Below are 22,429 nucleotides of genomic sequence, written 5' to 3' on the forward strand. Positions count from 1 at the left end.
TTTCACTTTATATTGGCTTTGAAGGATTACGTCAAAAATTCTTCACGGATTTTCACTAAATTTGCACCACAGATAGATATTAGGCCATGGAAGACTCGACTGAATTTTGAAGGTGATCTGGATCCGGATTGGCAGACATCATAAATCTCTGATTGCTCTTGTTTGTTTATTGATTTATTTGTCTGTCAGCAGGATTACATCAAAACTACTGCACAGATTTTGATGAACGGATTTGACGACCTTCATCTCAGGTGTTATGTTACTACACTGGGTGGGAAAACTGAATCACTGCCATTCAACATATGCAATGTCTCTCCTTTCTCTCTGTCTTTCCGTCTTGTCTGTTTAAGACACTCTTAGGCTTCCTCCTTCTTAACAGCTTCTCCAGGTGTGCTGGAGTCCCATGGTGTTGACTGTGTTGCGGGTGTCTGGATTCCCTGGACTGGTTGGCCTTCAGATGGGTACCGTTGAGGGGTGTAGTGGTTGCCTTGGCTGTGGTAGTAACCACCATCATTTTGGTAGCCTAATCCTGTCTGCCAGTGGGGTTGGGTGGTCCCCTGACTGGGTCCTGGTGGTTGGGGCTGTGGTGGTTGAGGAGGAAACTGCTGCTGCACGTATGTGTCCTGCTGCCTTTTTTCTTGTACCCAATCATTGATCCCTGACATCATATGTAGTGAGAATGGCATGAAGTCTTCTTCTTTGACTTCATGGAGAATTGTGGACTTCACAAGTCCTAAAAATGTTGTCACTCTGCCCTCATACCCTGTTGGTGGTACTGTCAGTGCTGCAAGTTGGTGTGTGGACTTGTCTGCAGCATCAAGGAACTGCAAAAACAAAATTGTAAAAAAAAAAAAAAAAAAAACCAACAAAAAAAAAAACCAGTTGTGTAGAGTTATTAAGGCATGAACACAAAATAAATCAAAGTTTCCACAACTGCACTGTGACATTTTTCCACAGTTTTTCAGAAATATTTGAATTTGTCAAATGAACTGAATTTACTGTAAATATTTACCCTGGTCAATGCAGCATCCAATGATGCCGAAGATGAATAGTGGGCATCACCAGCACCTGAACAATCGTGTCGTGTTTTCTTTCTGGAATGAGACTTTGCCTTGCCAGGACCAGCCTTCACACCTTTGCCTTTGCTCTGGCTCTCACCCAGGCCTTGATTGCCCCCCGAGTGCCCAGTGGAGTCCTCCTCCTCCGACGACGATGATGATGAGGTGTGTCTTGAGCCTTCTGTGGTTTGTGACGGGCTGTGGAACTGAAAACATAAAAAGAAGTGTATGCTTTCAATGTGAGGTGTGTTTTAGAAAGAAAATGAATTTCAAAAAAGAAAATTGCCATTTTTTTCTAAGTATAAATGGGCAAAACTGCATAAATGAACATACCTTTATAGACTGCCTTCCAGGTTGTCTGTAAATATGCTCCTGTAGAAATGAGAACATCGTCTTGATCTTTTTTTCATGGTCAGTTGGGCCTTTGTTTATTCCAGAGCCTGACTTGTGAGGTGGGTCCCTGCGGCCAAAACGTGATCTAATCCCTTTCATCCACTGCTCCAACTTCTCGCCTGCAATTATTTAAACAAAAGTTCCAACAGATACAAAATACATCAATATTACTATCAGTGGATACTTCATGCTGTGACACAATACTCATTGAGAGACATATTAAAGGCTATACTAAAATACGAAATGGGGACTAATAATTACAAAATGGGGGTAAAATGAAATGGAGCAGACTGACTTTAAATATGAGTAATTTAAGTACTTTTATTTATATTTTGCTGGCATTTTGGAAATGCGCTTTGTACATAGGGCTGTGTGACTCGGAGAGTGTGCCATCTGGCGTTCAAGAGATGAAACGTCAGCCATTGACTCAACATTGGAGTAGATAAGACTTTATTGATCTCACAGTGGAGAAATTCAAGTTACGTCAGCTCTTAAAAAAAACATACAAGATGGGTGCGAGTAGAGGAAAATGTGCATCAAACAGCGTGTGCAAGGATAAGCAATAATAGTAATACTTGTAGCAATACAATAAGAAAATGAGGTAGAAATAGAATATAAGTACACATACACACACACATATATATATATATATATATATATATACATGATTGGAATTGAGAAAAAAAATAGGAGCATCTTATTTACAAAGTGGAATTTAGATGTGATAAGGTGACAGTTCTGGGATTTGTAAACGAGTTGTTACTGCACATGATTTGTGGACATAATATTGCACGTGATTTGTGGACATATTATTGCATGTGGTTATTTCACAGTGTTATTGTACAGTCTGACAGCAGCAGGGAGGAACGACCTGCGGTATCGTTCCTTCTTGCACTGAGGGTGCCTCAGTCTGTCACTGAAGGAGCTACTCAGCTCCACTACAGTCCGGTGCGCTCTCCTCAGGGCTGTGTGCTGAGCCCCCTGCTCTACACCCTCTACACCCATGACTGCACCCCCACCCACCCGAGCAACACCATCATTAAGTTTGTGGACGACACCACGGTGGTGGGGCTCATCTCAGAAGGCGATGAGACTGCCTACAGGGTGGAGGTGGAGTGTCTGTCTGTCTGGTGTACGGATAATAATCTCACCGTGAACACCTCCAAGTCAAAGGAGCTTATCGTTGACTTTAGAAAGTGTAAACCAGACATTCAGCCCATCACCATCAATGGGGATAGGGTGGAGATGGTGCAAGACTTCAGGTTCCTGGGCACCTACATCAGTGAGGATCTGACGTGGACTATTAACTCCACAGCGATCCTGAAGAAGGCGCAGCAGAGACTCTACTTCCTGAGGACTCTCAGGAAGAATAATTTGAGACCTGAGCTCCTGCTGTCCTTCTACCGCTGCTCTGTGGAGTCTGTGCTGAGCTGCGGCATCTCGCTGTGGTTCTCTAGCTGCACTACAGTAGAGAGGAAGCAGCTCCAGCGGGTCATTAACACCGCCCAGAGACTGACTGGCTGCACTCTCCCATCTTTGGAGGAGATTCACCACACCCGCTGCCTCAGAAGAGCCCGCAGCATCGTCAGGGACTCCTCACACCCTGGTCACCACCTATTTGAACTCTTACCTTCTGGGAGGTGCTTTAGAACAATAAGGAGTAAAACAAACAGACTGAAAAACAGCTTCTTTCCAAGAGCTGTTGTTGCCCTGAACACCTCAACCCCACTGTAACAGTCTTTTTATAACTTCATAGTTTTATATGTCTTTTTCTAACTTTTATATGCACTATGCATTATTTGTTTTGTTTTTTTGCACTGCTTTTTCTTTTTAGAGCTGTTTTTGAATTTCGTTGAGCCCCTGAGGAACAATGACAAATAAAGAATTCTGATTCTTTTTTTTTTTTCCATATGTTTATTAATTTTCTTTTTACACAAACACAAAACAAAAACAGAACCAAATATATAACAACAACAACACCCCCTCTCAAAATCAAAAAAGCCAAACTCATAAAAAAAAAAAAAAAGATACAGTTTAAAAAAAGAATCATGGGCATTCCACTATTGGTAAAATAACCTTTGTACATCACAGAAAGCCCCGCGAAAAAATAGCTGCCAGATCCAGACCAACATACCGCAAATAAGGGTCCCATATTTTATAAAACGCATCTTCCCTATTATGTAGCTTACTCGTTAGAAGTCCAATGAAATGTATTCAAGAACAGTCCGCTGCCACTGTGTTCTTGATGGGGCTTTGTCTATAATCCAGTTCGAGAGGACACATTTCCTAGCACAGAAAGTAAGCATCATGTAACGTTGTGTTTCACATTTCTTCTTAATGTTGTTATTTGTCATTCCCAGCAACATATACAATGGGTTACATTCAGTAATAATAGAAGGGATCTTGTCCAATTCACCTTTTATACTAAACCAAAATTGTTGTATTTTCCTACAGGACCAAAAACAGTGAGTGAGGTTACCCACCTCTCAGAGCGGAGAAAGGTCTGAATTAAATCTGTGACGCTGAGAAGGAGATATATGAACACGATGCAAAATCTTAAGTTGCATTGCTTTTACCCTATTACAAACACTCAAACATCCTGCGTTCTCCCAAGTTTCATTCCAGGCCTCGTCACTGATCACCAAAGCTAACTCCCTCTCCCATGTCCCCTTCAAATGAGCCAAATCTGAGCCTTCATATTCTCTCAATAAACCATAGCAAATCTTAATAGAGCATTTAAATTTAGGCTGAAATAGTTGTTTTTCACAATCAGTGACAGTTTGGTTGGCAAGTATAGTTGTGTTCTTTAGGATTATTTTTATATGTCTTTTTCTAACTTTTATATGCACTATGCATTATTTGGTTTTTTGTTTTGTTTTTTTGCACTGCTTTTTCTTTTTAGAGCTGTTTTTGAATTTCGTTGAGCCCCTGAGGAACAATGACAAAGAATTCTGATTCTGGTGTAGGGGGTGAGAGGAGTTGTCCATGATAGATTTCAACTTGGCTAACACCCTCCTCTCAGCCACCTCCTCCAGAGAGTCCACAGGACAGCCCAGGACAAAGCTGGACTTCCTGACCAGCTTATTCAGAGTAGGGTTTCTCTGCAGAGCCAGAGGCTGCACGTTTACGGCTGCACTTTCAGGCATCACGCTTCTTCTAATGACATTGATTCAGAACATTGTTTATAGACAGCGCCACCTAATGACTGCATTTTTATGGCTGCACTCTCAGGCCGCACACTTCTTCCTCCCGGGAAGTAGAGAATCTGTACTTCTTTGGTCCACTTTACCATCAAAGGCAGGGCTCGAAATAGTACGTGCACGTGCTGCGCACGTAATATTCAAGTGGTGCACGTAATTTTATACTGCACATGCACTGGTGCAAGTAACTTTATCCAAGTTTTATCAACTATAAGCACCAGTAGAATGAACCAATAAAGGAATAAATAAGGAAAAAAACAATTTCCAGTGTGTTGTCTTCATCTTCCCTGCGTTTTATGACTCTCACACACGGAGCGAGTTGCTGTGCTCTATTTGTTGTGTTCACGCGCGCACATGTAAACACAGAAAAGAAAAAAAAACTGGCTGGCTGCGGTGACCTCTTTCTCTGCCCCTCAAACTCTGTCATCATTGTGTTATAAACCAGTTACCATTTGTTTTATTATACATCTGTGTAGTTAATAAAATTATCTTCATGGACGATAAGTTTGCGCGTGCACGTGAAAAAAACAAAAAAAAAACTGGCTGCCGCTGCGGTTCCTTTATGGAACTCGGGGAGAGGTCACTTAAAGTGATATTTTTTCTGGCCATGATAATTTGTGCGCACGTTTTCCTTTGAGCCCACGAATTAATAAAACATGCTCTCAAATTATCATCAAAGCTGAAGAAGGAGTGCCAAGATGGCGCCGTTGTGTCTGGCTGCTCGTCTGCTGCACTCCAGTCTGTTTGTTATTTTATTGTTTTTAATTTATGCTGTTTTTGAGTCAGAGGCACTGCAGGTGTATGATCACCAAACTCTGCTGGATCTCCAGCCCCGGTTCGTGGTGCGGTGTGGTTATGGGCGGGTGGACAGAACTTTCCGCCCCCATTTTTATCAGAGGTGCCGGCTTTTCTGTGCCATGCTCCTGTGCTGCCTTTCGGCCGAAAGTGCAGTCGTCGCCGCGGAAGACGGAGTGGACGTCTGGTGAAGCTGAAGCTCTGTTTGGCCTGCTGTTTGACTTCCGGACGAGCTGTGCATAGAATTCTGGCAGGATCTGTGCTGCCCTGGCGCCTTGTGGATCCGGTTAGAGCCTGTGTGGTGCTGCTGGTCAGCTCTGAGGACTGTCGGCCCGGCCGTCCACATCTTCGCCGGATTGATGTGCGCCAGTGGCGCTCTCGGAACCTGGGATTGCTTCGCCAGGTTCCGAACAGTGAGACTGTCATCCCCACTGAGGTCCTTACCCTGGGTCTCCTGAACATCAGGTCACTGTCCTCAAAATCACTGTTGATTAATTATTTAATCATGGATCATCATTTAGATATGATTGGCGTATGTGAAACCTGGCTCAAACCCACAACTCTCCTTCCTTTGAATGAGGCCTGTCCACCAGCGTACACATTTAGTCACGTGTCTCGTGGTGTGACACAAGGCGGGGGGGTGTGGCTTTTATTTACAAATCTAGGTTTTCTTTATTAGCTGTTGGGGGTCACAAATATAATTCCTTTGAGCATCTGACTCTCCGTTATGCCCATGATGCTAAGTACTGTCAGGGTCATAAAACTGGAGCTCAGCTATGTTATTTTGTCACTGTTTATAGGCCCCCTGGCCCATATTCTGACTTCTTAGATGAATTTGGTGCATTCATCTCTAGTTTGTCAACTAGTGCAGACAACATTTTGATTATTGGTGACTTTAACATTCATATAAATAAGCCCTCTGATCCCCTTAGCAAATCATTTATGCAAATTGTGGATGCTTTAGGATTCCAGCAATGCATTCAGGACCCAACACATATTAGTGGAAATACCCTGGATCTGGTTCTTGCACGTGGGTTTGCTGTCACAAATATTGACATTCTGCCTCTCGCATCTATAGTCTTTGACCACTCACTTATCAGGTTTACATTTACGCTGCCACGTTTAGTGGAACAACAACCTTGTCTACTACTGCAGCATCATATTAAACCCTCAACTATGACTGAGCTTGAGGCCAGACTACCTGATATTTTAGCTTTGAATCTGGAGAATGCTAAATCAGTGGACAGCCTCGCGGATAGTCTAAATTTAACGCTTAAAACTACACTTGATAAGATTGCGCCTCCTCTTTTAAGGTCACGCCCTCCTAAGGCACAGTCACCTTGGTTCAATGATTATTTGCGTGACCTCAGGCAGAAGGCCAGAGGTTTGGAACGGAAATGGCGTTATTCCAAATTAGAGGTGTTCCGCCTTGTGTGGCGGGAGGCTATTTTAGATTATAAGCATGCACTACTGGCCATGAAGCAGACCGATTACTCTGATTTGATCAGTAAAAACAAACATAACTCAAAGTTTTTGTTTGACATGGTCGTATTTCTTATTCACAGGCAGCCACCTGTTAGTCGTTCTCCCTTTTCAGCACAGGATTCTTGGATTATTTGCGAAGAAAATAGAAGATATTAGGCTGAGCATATCTCAGCACGCCTCGGCCCAGCCATTAAAACCTGCTATGGAGGTGGGCGCTACCATTGAGGTGTTACCTAGATTGACAGAATTTAATAGTATTTCATTGGGTGTGCTGACGAAACTTGTGGCATCTACAAAAAGCACAACCTGTTTATTTGATCCCATACCAACAAAATTGTTTAAGGACCTGTGGCCCACTCTTGGGCCGACTGTGCTGGAAATTATTAATCTGTCATTAACCTCTGTATCTGTTCCGAAATGTTTTAAATCAGCGGTGATTAAACCTTTACTTAAGAAATCTAATCTTGATCCTAGTGTATTGAAAAATTACAGGCCGATATCAAATCTATCATTCTGTTCCAAAATTTTAGAAAAGGTGGTTTCACGGCAGCTCATAGACCACCTCACTGAGAATGATCTTTTTGAGCCGCTGCAGTCTGCTTTTAGGAAATATCACTCCACAGAGACAGCGCTCATTAAAGTTGTGAATTATCTTCTGCGAGCAATGGACTCAGACAGCACTACGGTTTTGGTGTTGTTAGATCTCAGTGCTGCGTTTGATACCGTCATCATATTTTGCTCAATAGGTTGGAGAATTTTTTTGGGATTACTGGAAGTGCCCTTGCCTGGTTGACGTCATATCTGTCTAGTCGTTCTCAATGTGTCTTGTATAATGGCACTACCTCTGACCTTGCTGACATGAGATTTGGGGTTCCACAGGGATCTGTTTTAGGCCCCTTGCTTTTCTCCCTGTATGTGGCACCCCTTGGGCATATACTGTGGAGTTTTGGGATTGCCTTTCATTGTTATGCTGATGATACTCAGTTGTACATGCCGATAACTGCGGGAAATCTCACTCCCATAAAATCCCTGGAGGACTGTCTTCTATCAGTGAGAAGTTGGATGTCTAGTAACTTCCTACTTTTAAACTTTGATAAGACTGAAATGATGGTTCTTGGTCCAGCGAGACATCGGCATCAATTTGACCAGCTGGCGCTCAGCCTGGGTTCCTGTGTCATACATCATACGGACAAAATGAGGAACCTTGGGGTAATTTTAGATCCCACGTTGTCTTTTGACCTCCACATCAGGGATGTTACTAGGACTGCTTTTTTCCATCTGAGAAATATAGCGAGGATCCGCCCCATCCTGTCCATGGCTGATGCTGAGGCCCTGATTCATGCTTTTGTTTCTTCTAGACTAGATTATTGCAATGTTCTATTTTCAGGGTTACCACAGTCCAGCATTAGGGGTCTTCAGCTGGTTCAGAACGCTGCCACCAGACTTCTGACACGTAGCAGAAGGTCTGAACATATCACACCCATTTTGGCATCTTTGCACTGGCTCCCTGTCTCTGTGAGAGCATATTTTAAGGTTTTGTTATTGACTTATAAGGTTGTTCATGGACTGGCGCCATCTTATCTGGCTGATCTGGTGGAACTCTACGTGCCGGCCCGGGCTTTGCGGTCGCAGGATGCGGGGCTTCTCCGTGTTCCCAGGGTGAAGAAGTAGTCAGCAGGTCAAAGAGCCTTTTCGTATCGTGCACCCACCCTGTGGAACAGTCTTCCTGCGACCGTGAGGCAGTCTGAGTCTGTAGACATTTTTAAGTCAAGACTCAAAACCTATTTTTATTCTCTTTCTTATGGATAGTTTTTATTTTTATTTGTTTTATTCTTTTACTTCTGTTTTTATTTATATATTTGAATTTTTTATTCATTTTTAATTATTTATTCAATTTTATGTTGACTTGTTTTATGTAAGGTGCCTTGAGACGGCTTTTGCTGTGATTTGGCGCATTATAAGCTAATTAAATTAAATTAAATTAATAAAACGTGCGCACGTTTTCCTGGCCGTGATAATTTGTGCGCACGTTTTTGTTGTGTGTTGGGGGGTTTGGCTGGACATTTTGGTGTTGTTTTCTTTTCTTTGCTCTCCAGGTGGTATGCAAACTGGGTTTTTGTCTGTGGAGAAGGTGCTGGCAGAAGAGTCCTTCACCCTCATCAGCATTATTGGCTGCACTTGTGGAGGATGTTCACGTGCAGGCCTAATGACTTGCAGCACCTGTGGATGATGCTCACGTGCAAACTTAAAGACTTTCAGCTGAAGCAGATAATGAGATGGCGTTCTGCATTTAAGCCATGAGTGAGTCGAGCAGAATTGCCGGGAACTCGACCTTGTGACGTTCGTTTGTGAGACGCTGAGGACCGCGCCAGGGTTTGACACATCGTGCCTGTGAAGGAGGACGGGTGAGGGACACATGCTGTCAGCACACATCAGAGGTGATGATTGTCTGAATAAGTGTTAACAGTAATTTGGTATTTTGTTACGCAGTATATTTGAACATTGATGAGAATTGTGCAGCTAGCTTCTCACTGCCGTGGCGTACGGAATGATGATCCTCCACCTGTTGTGAGAAGCTGCTCATTTACATAAAGCTTAAATTCAGACCAGAATGTGTTGCTGATAGTGTGTGCCTCTGGAGGATATTTGTTGTAGCTCTGTTGACTTACCTCACCTTTTCCATCCTTCACAGAGTCAGTTTGTCGTATCCACCTGGGGGGTGTTCGGCGGTGAGTCTGGGTCCAGAAGCGTCGGGCTTCGATCCATTTGGGGCGCTGGAGAGCGCGCCGTCCTTCACCTCGCCAAGCACCCGCACATTTATGTTGTACACAAATTATTGCACAGGAGGGAAATAAAACTGTTTTGTTTTTGGAACCGCTTTCTGGTTATTTAGCGCTGGGTTCGGTCAGACGTTGGTCCGCTCCTCAACCCGCGTCTGCACATAACAGTTTTCCTTTAATTGAGCACTCAAATTAATAAAACGTGCACACGCTTTCCTTTCGTTCAAAATGAACTCCATAATATGAGCTAAATTGTCATCCTCACGACGGGGAGACACTTCGCCCTCAGCATCCTTTTTAATGTGCTTAAACTCCAGATGATGCCATGCTGGGCAGCTGGAGTTCTCTATGTGCGCCAAAATCATGATGATACACCCTGACCAGATCCATTTCTAATGGGGAAATATTAGAGGTGCACCGATCAGGATTTTTTAGGCCAATCACCGATCACTGAAATTTTGATCGGCCGATACCGATCAAGTACATATTTGGATCATGCCCAAAATAAGAATATAGGTCTAATGTATAGGACTATTTTTGCATTAAAACTTAATGATGAAAACAAAAAACATGCATTCAAATAAAGACACGAGAATAAACTGCCAACTTTTGTTTTATTACACTGACTTTGTTCTACCAGCAAGCTTTTTTTCTCCATGTTTCATGTTGCTCAGGTTACAGCCTACAGAACGTTGAGAATGTAAAATACAGCCCTCATTCTATGGGGTTTAAAATTGTCTCATTAATATTTGTAAATGCACACAGGGTGATCTACAAATAATCATTGATTTGCAAATGTGTTCAGATATCCACAAATGCAAATTTCATATTTGTAACTTGTAAATTGGTCTTTGCAAATAATGTTGTATTTGCAAATATAAAACTTAATTTGTAAAAAAAAAAAAAATACATTTGTAAAACTGGAAATTGTATTTGTGAATTGAGTTTCAGCATTTGTGGATCACCAATTACATGCATTCATCGCTTTCCTCTGTGATGTAATTTTGAGACATTCTTTTTGTGAAATCCACAGATCCACAAACAAATGCCTACTGATTCACAAATACACACTCACGCACACTGGATATCCACTAGATGGCAGTGTGGTTCCATTGATTACACAGCAGTCTATTTAGATCTCTCAGAGCCATTTGACTCATTTTGACTTCTGATATGAGCTGGACGGACATGGACTACATTAGATGATGGCGACTGCTCTCCTTGTCCGTCCAGCTCATATCAGAAGTCAAAACGAGTTTACATCACAGAGGAAAGCAAAAACAAAAATAAACAAAACTGTGTTTCACTTTGAAGTTATTAATTCAGACTGGACTCTATCATTCTAACTTGACTCATCAGAGAGCCGCGCAGCGTTTGGAGCTGTGTGAACAGAACAGAGGACGATTCTCATTTCTTTCTCGCAACAAGACAGGAGTCCCAGTTAGTAACTTTAACCCGCACAAAAGTGACTCACGATTGACATATTCAGGGATGAAAGTGGTGAAAAAAAAAAAAAAAAAAAGCTGAAACCCAAAATTACCCCCCAACACCACCTGCACAAAAATGTTTGAATTCTAGAAGCTCTGAAATGCAACCTGGTACTATTCCAGACAATAAACTGGAGTGAGTGCAGCATCCATTTAGTGAGAAAAACCAAAACAACTTTCCTTATTAAAATTCATTCCAGTAGTATTCTGCTCTTACTAGGATGCAGCAGTTTTCTAGTTTGGCAGACAGTTCTGGAGGAAATCACAGAAGAAATTAACACATTAAAAATATGGTTTGACCAAAACAAACTGTCATTAAACTTAAATAATACAGGGATGAAATGGAGGTGTAAGAGTCAGGTGTTCACAGGAAACATTTATTTCTGTATGTATTTATGTATGTTCATTGTTAGTTGCTTTTATATTTTCTGTTGTGTTTCTATTCAGGTTCTTTTTGTCTCTTTCTCTAAAATTGTATATAATAAGCATTAGATTATTAATATATAAACAAAAATAAATGTAAGAAATATGACAATTTGAAAACAAATGCACCCGAACGTGATGAGAGCTGCAAATGTGTAATGCTAACTTTTAACATTGAAAATGCCATAGACATGCTAACCCGTTAGCATCGCTCCAGTTTTTAAGTTATAAAATACATCTATCAACTGTTTCAGAACCATAACAGGTCAGTTTAACATAGAAAACGTAAATAATACTCACAGACGTATGCTCTTTAAGGTTTTAGCGGGGGAAAATTAAGCGAAAGAAAGAAAGTATAAACGAAGCAATAGATCGAAGCATTGCTTCAATCTGTGAACCACTGCTTCGATTGGTTCAAGGTTCAGAGCAAAGCCGCGCTGCAGAAAAGTTGATCACGGACCCGCTGCAGGGTCTGTAATCAATGTAGAGAAATTATTTTCCTGACAAACACCCCCCAAAACAACGGCCACTCTGAAGGACCGATAACAGAATCGTTAAGCACAAAGCTTATTGATGTCGGTGGATCGAATCATTTCTTAACGATACCCGAAAGGAACCGGTTCTTAATACCCATCCCTAGTCGCAAGTGTTGCAAATAGCTGCTGCTGCTGCTGCTGCTGCTGCTGCTGCTGCTGCTCTCCCCTCAAACTCTCCCCAGAGAGGAAGAGTCTGACACATCAGAGGAGGAGTTTTAAGGTTGATATAAGACTGACTTTGGATTGTGCAAGTAACTTTTTTTGGTGCAAATAATTTTTTTTTGTTACTAGCACCAATGCAAGTAGGTTAAAAAATGTCTCTCTCTGTGTTTTTAAGCATTTCTTTTGGTTTAATAATATAAAAATAAATCTAAATATCTGCTTCCAGCAGCCTTTGTTTATCACCTTGTTCAAAACTTGCAAACTGTCCTGTGGTAGATCGAGAGAACACAGTGACACCATATTCAGGCTCCTCTCCTGTGGAACCAGCTCCCAATTCAGATCAGGGAGACAGACACCCTCTCTACTTTTAAGATTAGGCTTAAAACTTTCCTTTTTGCTAAAGCTTATAGTTAGGGCTGGATCAGGTGACCCTGAACCATCCCTTAGTTATGCTGCTATAGATGTAGACTGCTGGGGGGTTCCCATGATGCACTGTTTCTTTCTCTTTTTGCTCTGTATGCACCACTCTGCATTTAATCATTAGTGATTGATCTCTGCTCCCCTCCACAGCATGTCTTTTTCCTGGTTCTCTCCCTCAGCCCCAACCAGTCCCAGCAGAAGACTGCCCCTCCCTGAGCCTGGTTCTGCTGGAGGTTTCTTCCTGTTAAAAGGGAGTTTTTCCTTCCCACTGTAGCCAAGTGCTTGCTCACAGGGGGTCGTTTTGACCGTTGGGGTTTTACATAATTATTGTATGGCCTTGCCTTACAATATAAAGCGCCTTGGGGCAACTGTTTGTTGTGATTTGGCGCTATATAAAAAATTGATTGATTGAATTGATTGATATGATTACATTATTATTATTATTAGAGACGTATTAACTGATTTAGTTAATTTCCCTGATTATAACATTATATTGCTACACATTTTGTCCCAATGCATGAAACAAAGTTTTTTTTATTAAGCAATATTTTTGGGTGGAATAAACCTTTAAAAGCTTAACTTTTAAAATTTTTGGGGGTACATTTAACCATTACAATTTTATGTAGGACCTGAAGTTTTACTTTTTGTGCAATACTATGTTCTCTTGAAAGTGCAGCCTTATTTGCTCTCGAGACATACTGATTTAGTTAAATTACCTGATTATAACAAATTGCTACACATTTTGTACAAATGCATGAAACAGTTTTTTTTTTTTATTAATAAGTAATATGTGTGGGTGGAATAAACCTTTAAAAGCTTAACTTTTTTTTTTTTAATTTTTGGGTACATTTAACCTTTACAATTATAGGTAGGACCTGAAGTACTAGTATTTAGTTGTATGACCACAGTTTTTCATGATTTCTTCACATCTGCGAGGCATTAATTTTGTTGGTTTGGAACCAAGATTTTGCTCATTTACTAGTGTGCTTGGGGTCATTGTCTTGTTGAAACACCCATTTCAAGGGCATGTCCTCTTCAGCATAAGGCAACATGACCTCTTCCAGTATTTTGACATATCCAAACTGATCCATGATACCTGGTATGCGATATATAGGCCCAACACCATAGTAGGAGAAACATGCCCATATCATGATGCTTGCACCACCATGCTTCACTGTCTTCACTGTGAACTGTGGCTTGAATTCAGAGTTTGGGGGTCGTCTCACAAACTGTCTGCGGCCCTTGGACTCAAAAAGAACAATTTTACTCTCATCAGTCCACAAAATATTCCTCCATTTCTCTTTAGCCCAGTTGATGTGTTCTTTGGCAAATTGTAACCTCTTCTACACGTCTTTTATTTAACAGAGGGACTTTGCGGGGGATTCTTACAAATAAATTAGCTTCACACAGGCATCTTCTAACTGTCACAGCACTTACAGGTAACTCCAGACTGTCTTTGATCATCCTGGAGCTGATCAATGGGTGAGCCTTTGAAATTCTGGTTATTCTTCTAACCATTTTGATGGTTGTTTTCTGTTTTCTTCCACGTGTCTCTGGTTTTTTGTCCATTTTAAAGCATTGGAGATCATTGTAGATGAACAGCCTATCATTTTTTGCACTTGCGTATAAGTTTTCCCCTCTCCAATCAACTTTTTAATCAAACTACGCTGTTCTTCTGAACAATGTCTTGAACGTCCCATTTTCCTCAGGTTTTCAAAGAGAAAAGCATGTTCAACAGGTGCTGGCTTCATCCTTAAATAGGGGACACCTGATTCACACCTGTTTGTTCCACAAAATTGATGAACTCACTGACTGAATGCCACACTACTATTATTGTGAACACCCCCTTTTCTACTTTTTTTTTAACTAATAGCCCAATTTCATAGCCTTAAGACTGTGCATATCATGAATGCTTGGTCTTGTTGGATTTGTGAGAATCTACTGAATCTACTGGTACCTTGTTTCCCATGTAACAATAAGAAATATACTCAAAACCTGGATTAATCTTTTTAGTCACATAGTACTACTATTATTCTGAACACTATTGTAGGCTCTAGAGACGTACTAACTGATTTAGTTAAATTGTAAGTATATTTGGAGTGAAATCAAATTTGAAAATAGCAAGTCACGCTCTTGAATCACAGGTAGGTGGCGCAGTCTCTAAAGAAATGCTCTGAATCTACGTCAGCGTGCGGCCTGAGAATGCAGCTGTAAACAAACAGCCTCTGGCTCTGCAGACACATATTACTGCAACAATGGTTCCATTTATACGAAAATAAAACATATATAGCATTAATCAGATTTATTTCATTCTTTTACACTGTGCGTCTTTCATCATTTTACAGAGATAATTTCTTGAAGGGGGGAAACACTGTCTTTTCTCTATAAACTCTATGCTCCCCGACCCCCATACCTGCTCTTTATGAAATGTAGTGTAATTTTAGGCCCCATTTCGTTACATTTTACCCCCATTTCATATTTTAGTATGGCCCACATATTACAAATGACAGAAAACACTTAAAAAAAAATGCACACAAAGACAAAGCCAGACTTACATGTTAAACCGAGCTCCTCCGCCTTCTTTGTTATCTCTGCCCTCTTCCACTCGGTGTCGTGGTACTTTAGGGCGCGTCTGTTGTAGAGACCTGCTGCCCCCTGCCACCACGCTGCTAACTCAGCAGTGGTTTCCTCTGGAAGTATAACTGGGGGCCTTTTTTTTCTCCTCTTTTTACCGCCACACTCCTCCTGTGCACTGTGTACTGCTGGGGTCAGCCTGACCGTAGGGAGGGTGACGTCCACCACCACCTCAGGGGCCTCCTCCGATGTTGGTGTTGGGGATCGGGGTTCAGATGATGGCGCAGGAGATTCAGATGAAACTCTACCCCTTCCACGGGTTGCAGTCTTCCTGACTCCTGCTTTTCTTCTCACCATGCTTGTTGACATGCAGTTCATGCGAGAGGTCCGTCTCAAAATGGTGGCTGAGCCAGACGGAACGCGCTTAGAGGTGGACAACATGACGGCCACGCATTGTTACTGTATCAGACGGATTAACGAGGCTTAACATGGCGCCTACGTAACACAGCGTGACCATACGCCACGCCTACGGGGACACACACGTATATGATTGACAGCTGCAATAGGCCGCTCATATGGGGCTCATTTACGGTGGCCTACAAGGGCCAAATGCACTGCAACGGCCAAAAGCGTCTGAATTACAGAAAACAGCTGCAAGTACAGAAACCATGCAAATTCACAAACTCAAAGACAAGTCTAAACGAGTTACAAAAAAGAGGAACGTGGTAAAATGAAAAAAAAAAAAATGCGCTGCGAGAAACAAAAACAAACGTGGCGCATACGCGACACAGCCACTGATTTGTATAACACTGGATAACCACTGATCTGTATAACACTGGATCGCTCATTGGCCAACATTCCTGAAGCACATCGGCCGCCATATTACCACTCCCATGTACCGCTCCTGAACGGTCTTTTCTTCCGATCTTCAAGCAGGCGCTCGCCACTTTATTCTTTGTGATTTAGCCCCCAAAAGCCTTCATGTGCAGCTATTAACGGCGCAAATCGCCCGTTCAAAGGCTGTGAACGAACATTTCACCTGTGAGTATAAGTGAAATGGAAAGTAATGAACAATATAATAATAATAATAATAACAATAACTTGCTTGTGTGTAGCCACATGTTGAGTTTTGTGTTGGACGAACTATTTTAAGACATTCATGAGGTCTATTTGTGCATAGTTTTCGAGGTTTAGGCGTTGGTGCTACGAACTTTATTACCAATTAGCCACGTACAATAAATATTGTCAATTTCAAAGGGAAAACCAACTCTCCTGTAGCTAGTTAAGTGGTGTTTTACTCTTTCAGTGCAGCTATTAAAAATCCACTTTTGCTATATATTATCCTTCCACCTTTGCTCTCGTTCATGATACACACACACACACACACACACACACACACACACACACACACACACATATATATATATATATATATATATATATATATATATATATATATATATATATATATATATATATATATATATATATATATATATATATATATATATATATATATATAAAAGCAAGCTTGCTGATGATTGTTAGATAATATCTGTGCTAATTCTTTGTTTTATGTTAGCTATTAAGTATTTGTGTTATTTGGAAGTTCTGAGAAATATGTTAAGTATTTACTCTATCATCTGTCCAATTTTCAGATACAGGGAGAGCTCCCCCTGTTGGTGAGAGCCAGTAACATTAGAAATATGAGACTAAACCACACCCATGTTAACACCCACAAGGTATAAAAAGTGTTGTATGACTCATGTTAGGGGTCTTTCACAAGATGGACACTGTCTGTGAGGGTCCCAGGCCTGGTTTCTAACGTGACCTTGAATAAACTCAAAATGAGGAATACAATGGTTTGGTTTTTGGTAAGGGGCAGAATTTTACATAAAAGAACCGGGTAGAAATAACATGATTACACACAACTTATATAAACTTTGATTCAAGAGTCATGATGTTTAAAACGGGGTATTTGTCCCATTGAGACATGAGTAACTGAGAATAGAAGGGGAGAATGTGTCAAAGTACTAAAAGAAAGAAAGCTAATCATGGCAGGCGTAGATTAGGAGGGATCAATCTTATATTATCCGAAGAACAAAAATAATGAGAAATTGTTGACGTTCTGATAAGCTGTCTATGTGCGGTGGGCATAAATTCAGAGTGGTAAGATGGCCGCCAGTTTGCTTCAGCAGATTGTACGGAGTGAGCGGGCCAATGATCGATCCAGTAATATATACAGATCAGTGGGACCAATGAGCGATCGAGTAATATATACAGATCAGCGGACACGGCGCAGGTTAAGTGTGCAGTGTCGGCACAAACCATTCAAAGGATGGGGGTGTCAGAGGAAACCATTTTTAACCAGCAGTATGCTGTGGCGGCTACTCCAATAAAATAGCTGGAAAGATCTGTGGAGATATATCTCATTTCTTGCTTTTTTTAAATTATACTCGATATTTTGCTTCCTTTCTGGGTAGTCCTTGTATTTTTTTTCTTCTTTTGTTTTGTAATTCTTACTTTATATTTGCTTTTTCAACACTTTTATTATATGAAAGTGTCCCTACAAGATGTTTTTCTATATTGTTTTATTGGATGTGTTCAATTAAAAAAAAAAAGTTTGTCTTGCTGTTGGCCACAGGTTTCAGGAAAGCAGAACCAGGGCTTTGAGTCATTGAAAATGACATGAACTTTGTTACATAAAATTCTGTTAATTCATATTACAAGGGCAATTTCCCAATGAGGGTGGCATTTGTTTATTATTATTTTCAGCCACAGCATACTTGCCACCTACCTCTGACACCCCCATCCTTTGAATGGTTTGTGCCGATACTGGCCACACTCTCACGAGCGCCACTAGCTTAGCTTATGACAAGCTAAAAGTAGACGCTCTCGTTATGGCCGAATAACTTTCCAGTTTCTGGGTATTTGTATTAGTACGCGCCCGCGGCCGATGTGCTTGATGAATTCCTGCGCAAAAAGTAGTTCCCAGATAATTGTGATATATTCCTGTGAGATAATGAGTATATCTCATCTAAATCAATTCTAAAATTTACCAGTAATAAAATTATAAAGAATACTGGAGTTTTAAGAGTGGCCATAATAAATGTTTAAGAAACTTAAAAGTTTATGAGCATTGTAAAAGTTGACACGATGGAGTTTGATGCGGAAGAGTTCAGAAAGATACGATTGGAATGGTTTGATGACCATTTACAGTTGGCAATGAAAGACTTGGGTGTTAACTTTGTGTTAAAGTCAGAACAAGAAGCTTCACTGAAAGAGATCTATCTGTGTTGTGGCTCCAACGAGAGCAGCACACTGAGCAGTTTCGCGAAAGTAGTCCGGCAAGCTCAAACTGTGGGTGAACTATCCCACAATGCTAAAACAGCAGAGATGTCGGTCCAATGAGAGCGGCACTCTGAACAGGGTGAGATACTGGCCTCTCTCTCCCAGCCTGTGATTGGTTGGTGACAGAGACGCTGACGTCAAGTCTCACCTTGGTGTAACGTGAGCGCTCCAGCATCATTCAGGCTGGTTATCGGCAGAGGTGGGCGATACTGGGAATTTTGGTATTGATCCGATACCAAGTAAATACAGGCCCAGTATCGCCGATAGATACTTTTTCGTATTTAAGCTTCATAGATCCAAAAGACCTAGGATAGAATTTCGCCATTGTACGTGACAACAAAAAATGTATTATTACAAACATTTTTGTTTTAAAAAATATCACTCAATTTAAAATCTCCTGAGGTAGAGGGCTGGCAAACCACAATACTACAAGGGTAGAGTAGACTTTGATGAATCTGTGTGCGCAGCAGTCAGTGCGTGCTGGAGAGAAAAAGCTTGAGTATCGGTCTTTTTACACGAGGATTGTTCAATATCAGTACCAGCGTTGGTATTGATATTAGGATCGATCTGCCCACCTCTAGTTGTCAGGCTAACTCAACCCGTGCGTTAGTCGCACCGTGTGCCACTCATCTGGCCTAGATGCTTTGTGAATAACCTATCTTAAAATTCTAAGACATGTCTTCAAATTCTAAGATTTTTCTTAGAATGACATCACTAAGAGCTACTTTTAGCCTTAAGATGCTTTGTGTATACAAACCCAGGACTCTTTTCCACACATTATTACTGGAACAACACTGGTTATATAATTTTAAGTTTAGTTTCATCAGTTCCCTGCAGATGAAGACTGTCCCTGAACCTGCCCCATAACACACGAGGCAGCTAAAATATGCACAATTTCTTCATCTAACTTGCAGTGATTACTAATTTAGTGATCAACATATTTGAAGTAATCAAGTTCTGTCAGCTTCTGTCCACTGATGCGTCATCTTGTTCTTCTGCACTCATAATTTCTGTTTTCTTGGTACTAACTTGAAGACCCATTTTCTGTGATGGGCAGTTGTCAGCAGACAAAAAAGGTTGCTCGAGCATCTGGTGAGATACCCAAGGAAAGGATGTCTTCCAGGCACATCCAACTGGGAAGAGACCCAAGACACGCAGAGGAGATTAAATTTTCCATCAGGCTTGGGAATGTCTTCGGATTCACCAGGAAGAGTTGAAAAACTTGGCCAGAGATAGTGAAGTGTAGGAGGAGCCGACTAGTCTGCTGCCACTCCGACCCAGACAAGCAGCAGAAAATGAATGAATGATTGGTTAAAAAAAAAAGAAGAAACAACTATACCATCAAGCACAAAATAAGGTTTATTTCTCTCTTAGCATACAGTTTGTCGTTAGAGTGCAGGGTAGGCTGGGTAATGCAGTGGGAAACCGCAGGCACAGGTAATCCCACACTTTTGAAACATGAATTTTTGACAATCTGCGCATATTCACCAGGGGGCAGTGTTATCCAGAGAGACATGAGAAGTAAGATTCATCTGTGCATGTACATTTCTGTTCTGTACAATTACTGCATCCAAATGAATATGCCAACAGGAATTACTCCCTCCTCTGCTCACAATGAGTAGGCACAGGAGGAGGTAGAACTAAATAAAAACCAGATAAGTAATAGAGAACAGAAATCTCTTACTGGAAGCATTTCACCAGAGTAGAAGACTCTGCATAATATATTCTACAAAAGTTCAATTCAAACCGAATTGATGGAATCATGTACATCAAAGCAACCCCTCCAACACCACCCCTCAGCAGTTAAAAGAATAATAATAATGTACAAATATAGACTACAAGAAAACTGTACAATTCACAGCTTGGCAGGTTTGGGGTGCTGAAATCCTTCACAGGTTAAATTTTTAAATTTGCAGTTTGACGAGTTGTATTGTCCATATTTGCTTTGTGGTACAAGAAAAGCTGGCCTTGTTTGTCTGATTTCAAAAGGAAAAAAGTTCCAATAGTCAAACACAGGTATATACAGTGCTGGAAACTGACAGGTGAGAGTTCAGGGAGACTGTATCTTGTGCAAACCTCCCAAGTCAAGTGGTCTTGAATTTTGCAATATATTAGCAAGATGGGGGGGGAGGCCTCTAACAAAAAGGCTGTCATCAAAATCATCCTGAGAAAAACAATTTTAATGAGGCTTTGAAAGTATCTAATTTAACTACCATCTCGAACAAAATGCTTAACTGTACAGTGAACTCACCAGATAGCAGCATCAAAATCAAGCTTTAAACAGCAAATACTGTAGTTTTAAAACTACAAACTTAAGACTTTGCAAAAAACAAACAACAAAGTACATGTGCACCGATATTTAGCAGTACTGAATTTGGAGTATGGTGATTTGCATTCACTCCATTTTTCTAGGTGTTACTTTTTTCAGTCATTCATCTTGCTCCTGCTGCATGCAGAGATAAGGCTTGTGGCAAAGGCGACGTTCAAAGCTTTGTGGAGGGGTTAAATTGCACTTCTCAGCCTCAAACCTTCACATTAGTTCAAACACTCTCATCAGAACAATACTAGAGATGTGTGCACGGGTACATCTGCTCTAACACAGCTTTTGTCCTATCAAAAACCTGAATAAGTGAATTTTGGCGTCTGGCTTAAATTTGTTTTTCTTTTTCACCTCAGTTGTACATTAACAATTTGTTTCGACAAGGCAGCAACATGTCACCACTATGGCATTTTGGGTGTCACAGGGGTGGAAGTAAACAAGGACTAAGATATAATTTTATTTAAGTAAAAGCATATACTTTAACAGTGCAGTACTACAAGGGCATTCAAATGTAAACCAAAAGTGTCTGTAATGCGGTAAATAAGAAACACATTCAAGCTATCAAATAAAAAGTTGTTTGGATGCAGACATGCTTTGTTTTGTAGGGAGGAAAAAAAGAGGTTCAAGGCACTACATTCCTTTAAATACTTTCATTATAAACACTGCCCTGTCGCTGTATCGCAAACCAAAATATCTGGATTCCAATGAAGCATTTCAAGTGTACATAAAAATTAAGAAGTCAAAAGACTGAAAACACTGCAAAAATCAAAGCGAAGGGGAATATAGTGAAATGTTTGTAAATGGTGACCAAATGTCTCATATGGCTGAGTTTCTGCAAGATCAAAGCCAAAAAAAAAAACAACAACAAAAAACCCAAACACCACAAGGTATTCAGACATACATAAAGCATACTTTACAATATGGTATATACACACAAACAAGTACAGATACAGGTGTTGTACAAAGAATATCTCCATGTTATTTACAGGATCACAGATCCAGCCCACACACACACTAAGAACTAGGGTCAAGTAGTCCTGGTGGTTTCTGAACAGGGGCCATAATCGGGGTTGTGCATGACCACAGGGTAGGTTTGAATCCCTTGGTTTGTTACTGTGTCATGGGGCAACACACTCGCAGCACCAATTAGGCCTAGGGGGCGAGGTATACTTGGCCACTGCTGGGGATAAAGAGGAGCATGTGTCATCCCCCCATAGCACCCCACTGGCAAAACGTACCCAGGACTGGGAACTCCTGAGGAGTTGGGGTTTAAGTTTGTGGGCATACTAGGGCAGAAAGCAGCAGTCATTGGGTAGGAAAGAGGCAGCTGGAAGTTGCTGAGACCAACACGGTATCTGATCTAGAAGACAGGGAAGTTTAAAAGTACAAAACAACATGTACTGCCTCACATTTGCAATTAAAGGCAAGATTATAACAAGTCAAAG

General features: G+C 41.0%; 2 protein-coding genes across 12 annotated transcripts in view; both read right to left on the reverse strand.

Annotated features, from left to right (window-relative positions):
- Positions 1-314: 314 nt before the first annotated feature.
- On the reverse strand, positions 315-16,012 carry LOC117512611. The gene is made up of 4 exons (XM_034172751.1): positions 15,295-16,012; positions 1,392-1,570; positions 1,013-1,264; positions 315-824 (listed from the first exon to the last, which is right to left on the reverse strand). The coding sequence occupies exons 1-4, from the start codon at positions 15,752-15,754 to the stop codon at positions 357-359; spliced, it is 1,359 nt and encodes a 452-aa protein (XP_034028642.1). The 5' UTR covers positions 15,755-16,012; the 3' UTR covers positions 315-356.
- Positions 12,712-22,429, reverse strand: part of LOC117512608 (serine/threonine-protein kinase WNK2-like) — a 118,421-nt gene continuing 108,703 nt past the window's right edge. For 10 of the 11 annotated variants that reach the window (XM_034172741.1, XM_034172742.1, XM_034172745.1 and 7 more), the window contains one exon: positions 20,006-22,344. In XM_034172741.1, coding sequence (XP_034028632.1) covers positions 22,012-22,344 — 333 coding nt within the window. In that variant the 3' untranslated portion in view covers positions 20,006-22,011. Of the gene's footprint in view, positions 12,723-20,005; positions 22,345-22,429 lie in introns of those variants that run through there. The other variant, XR_004561340.1, reaches the window with a different exon arrangement.

Source organism: Thalassophryne amazonica, chromosome 6 (genome assembly GCF_902500255.1).
Source record: "Thalassophryne amazonica chromosome 6, fThaAma1.1, whole genome shotgun sequence".
Lineage (NCBI taxonomy): Eukaryota > Metazoa > Chordata > Actinopteri > Batrachoidiformes > Batrachoididae > Thalassophryne > Thalassophryne amazonica.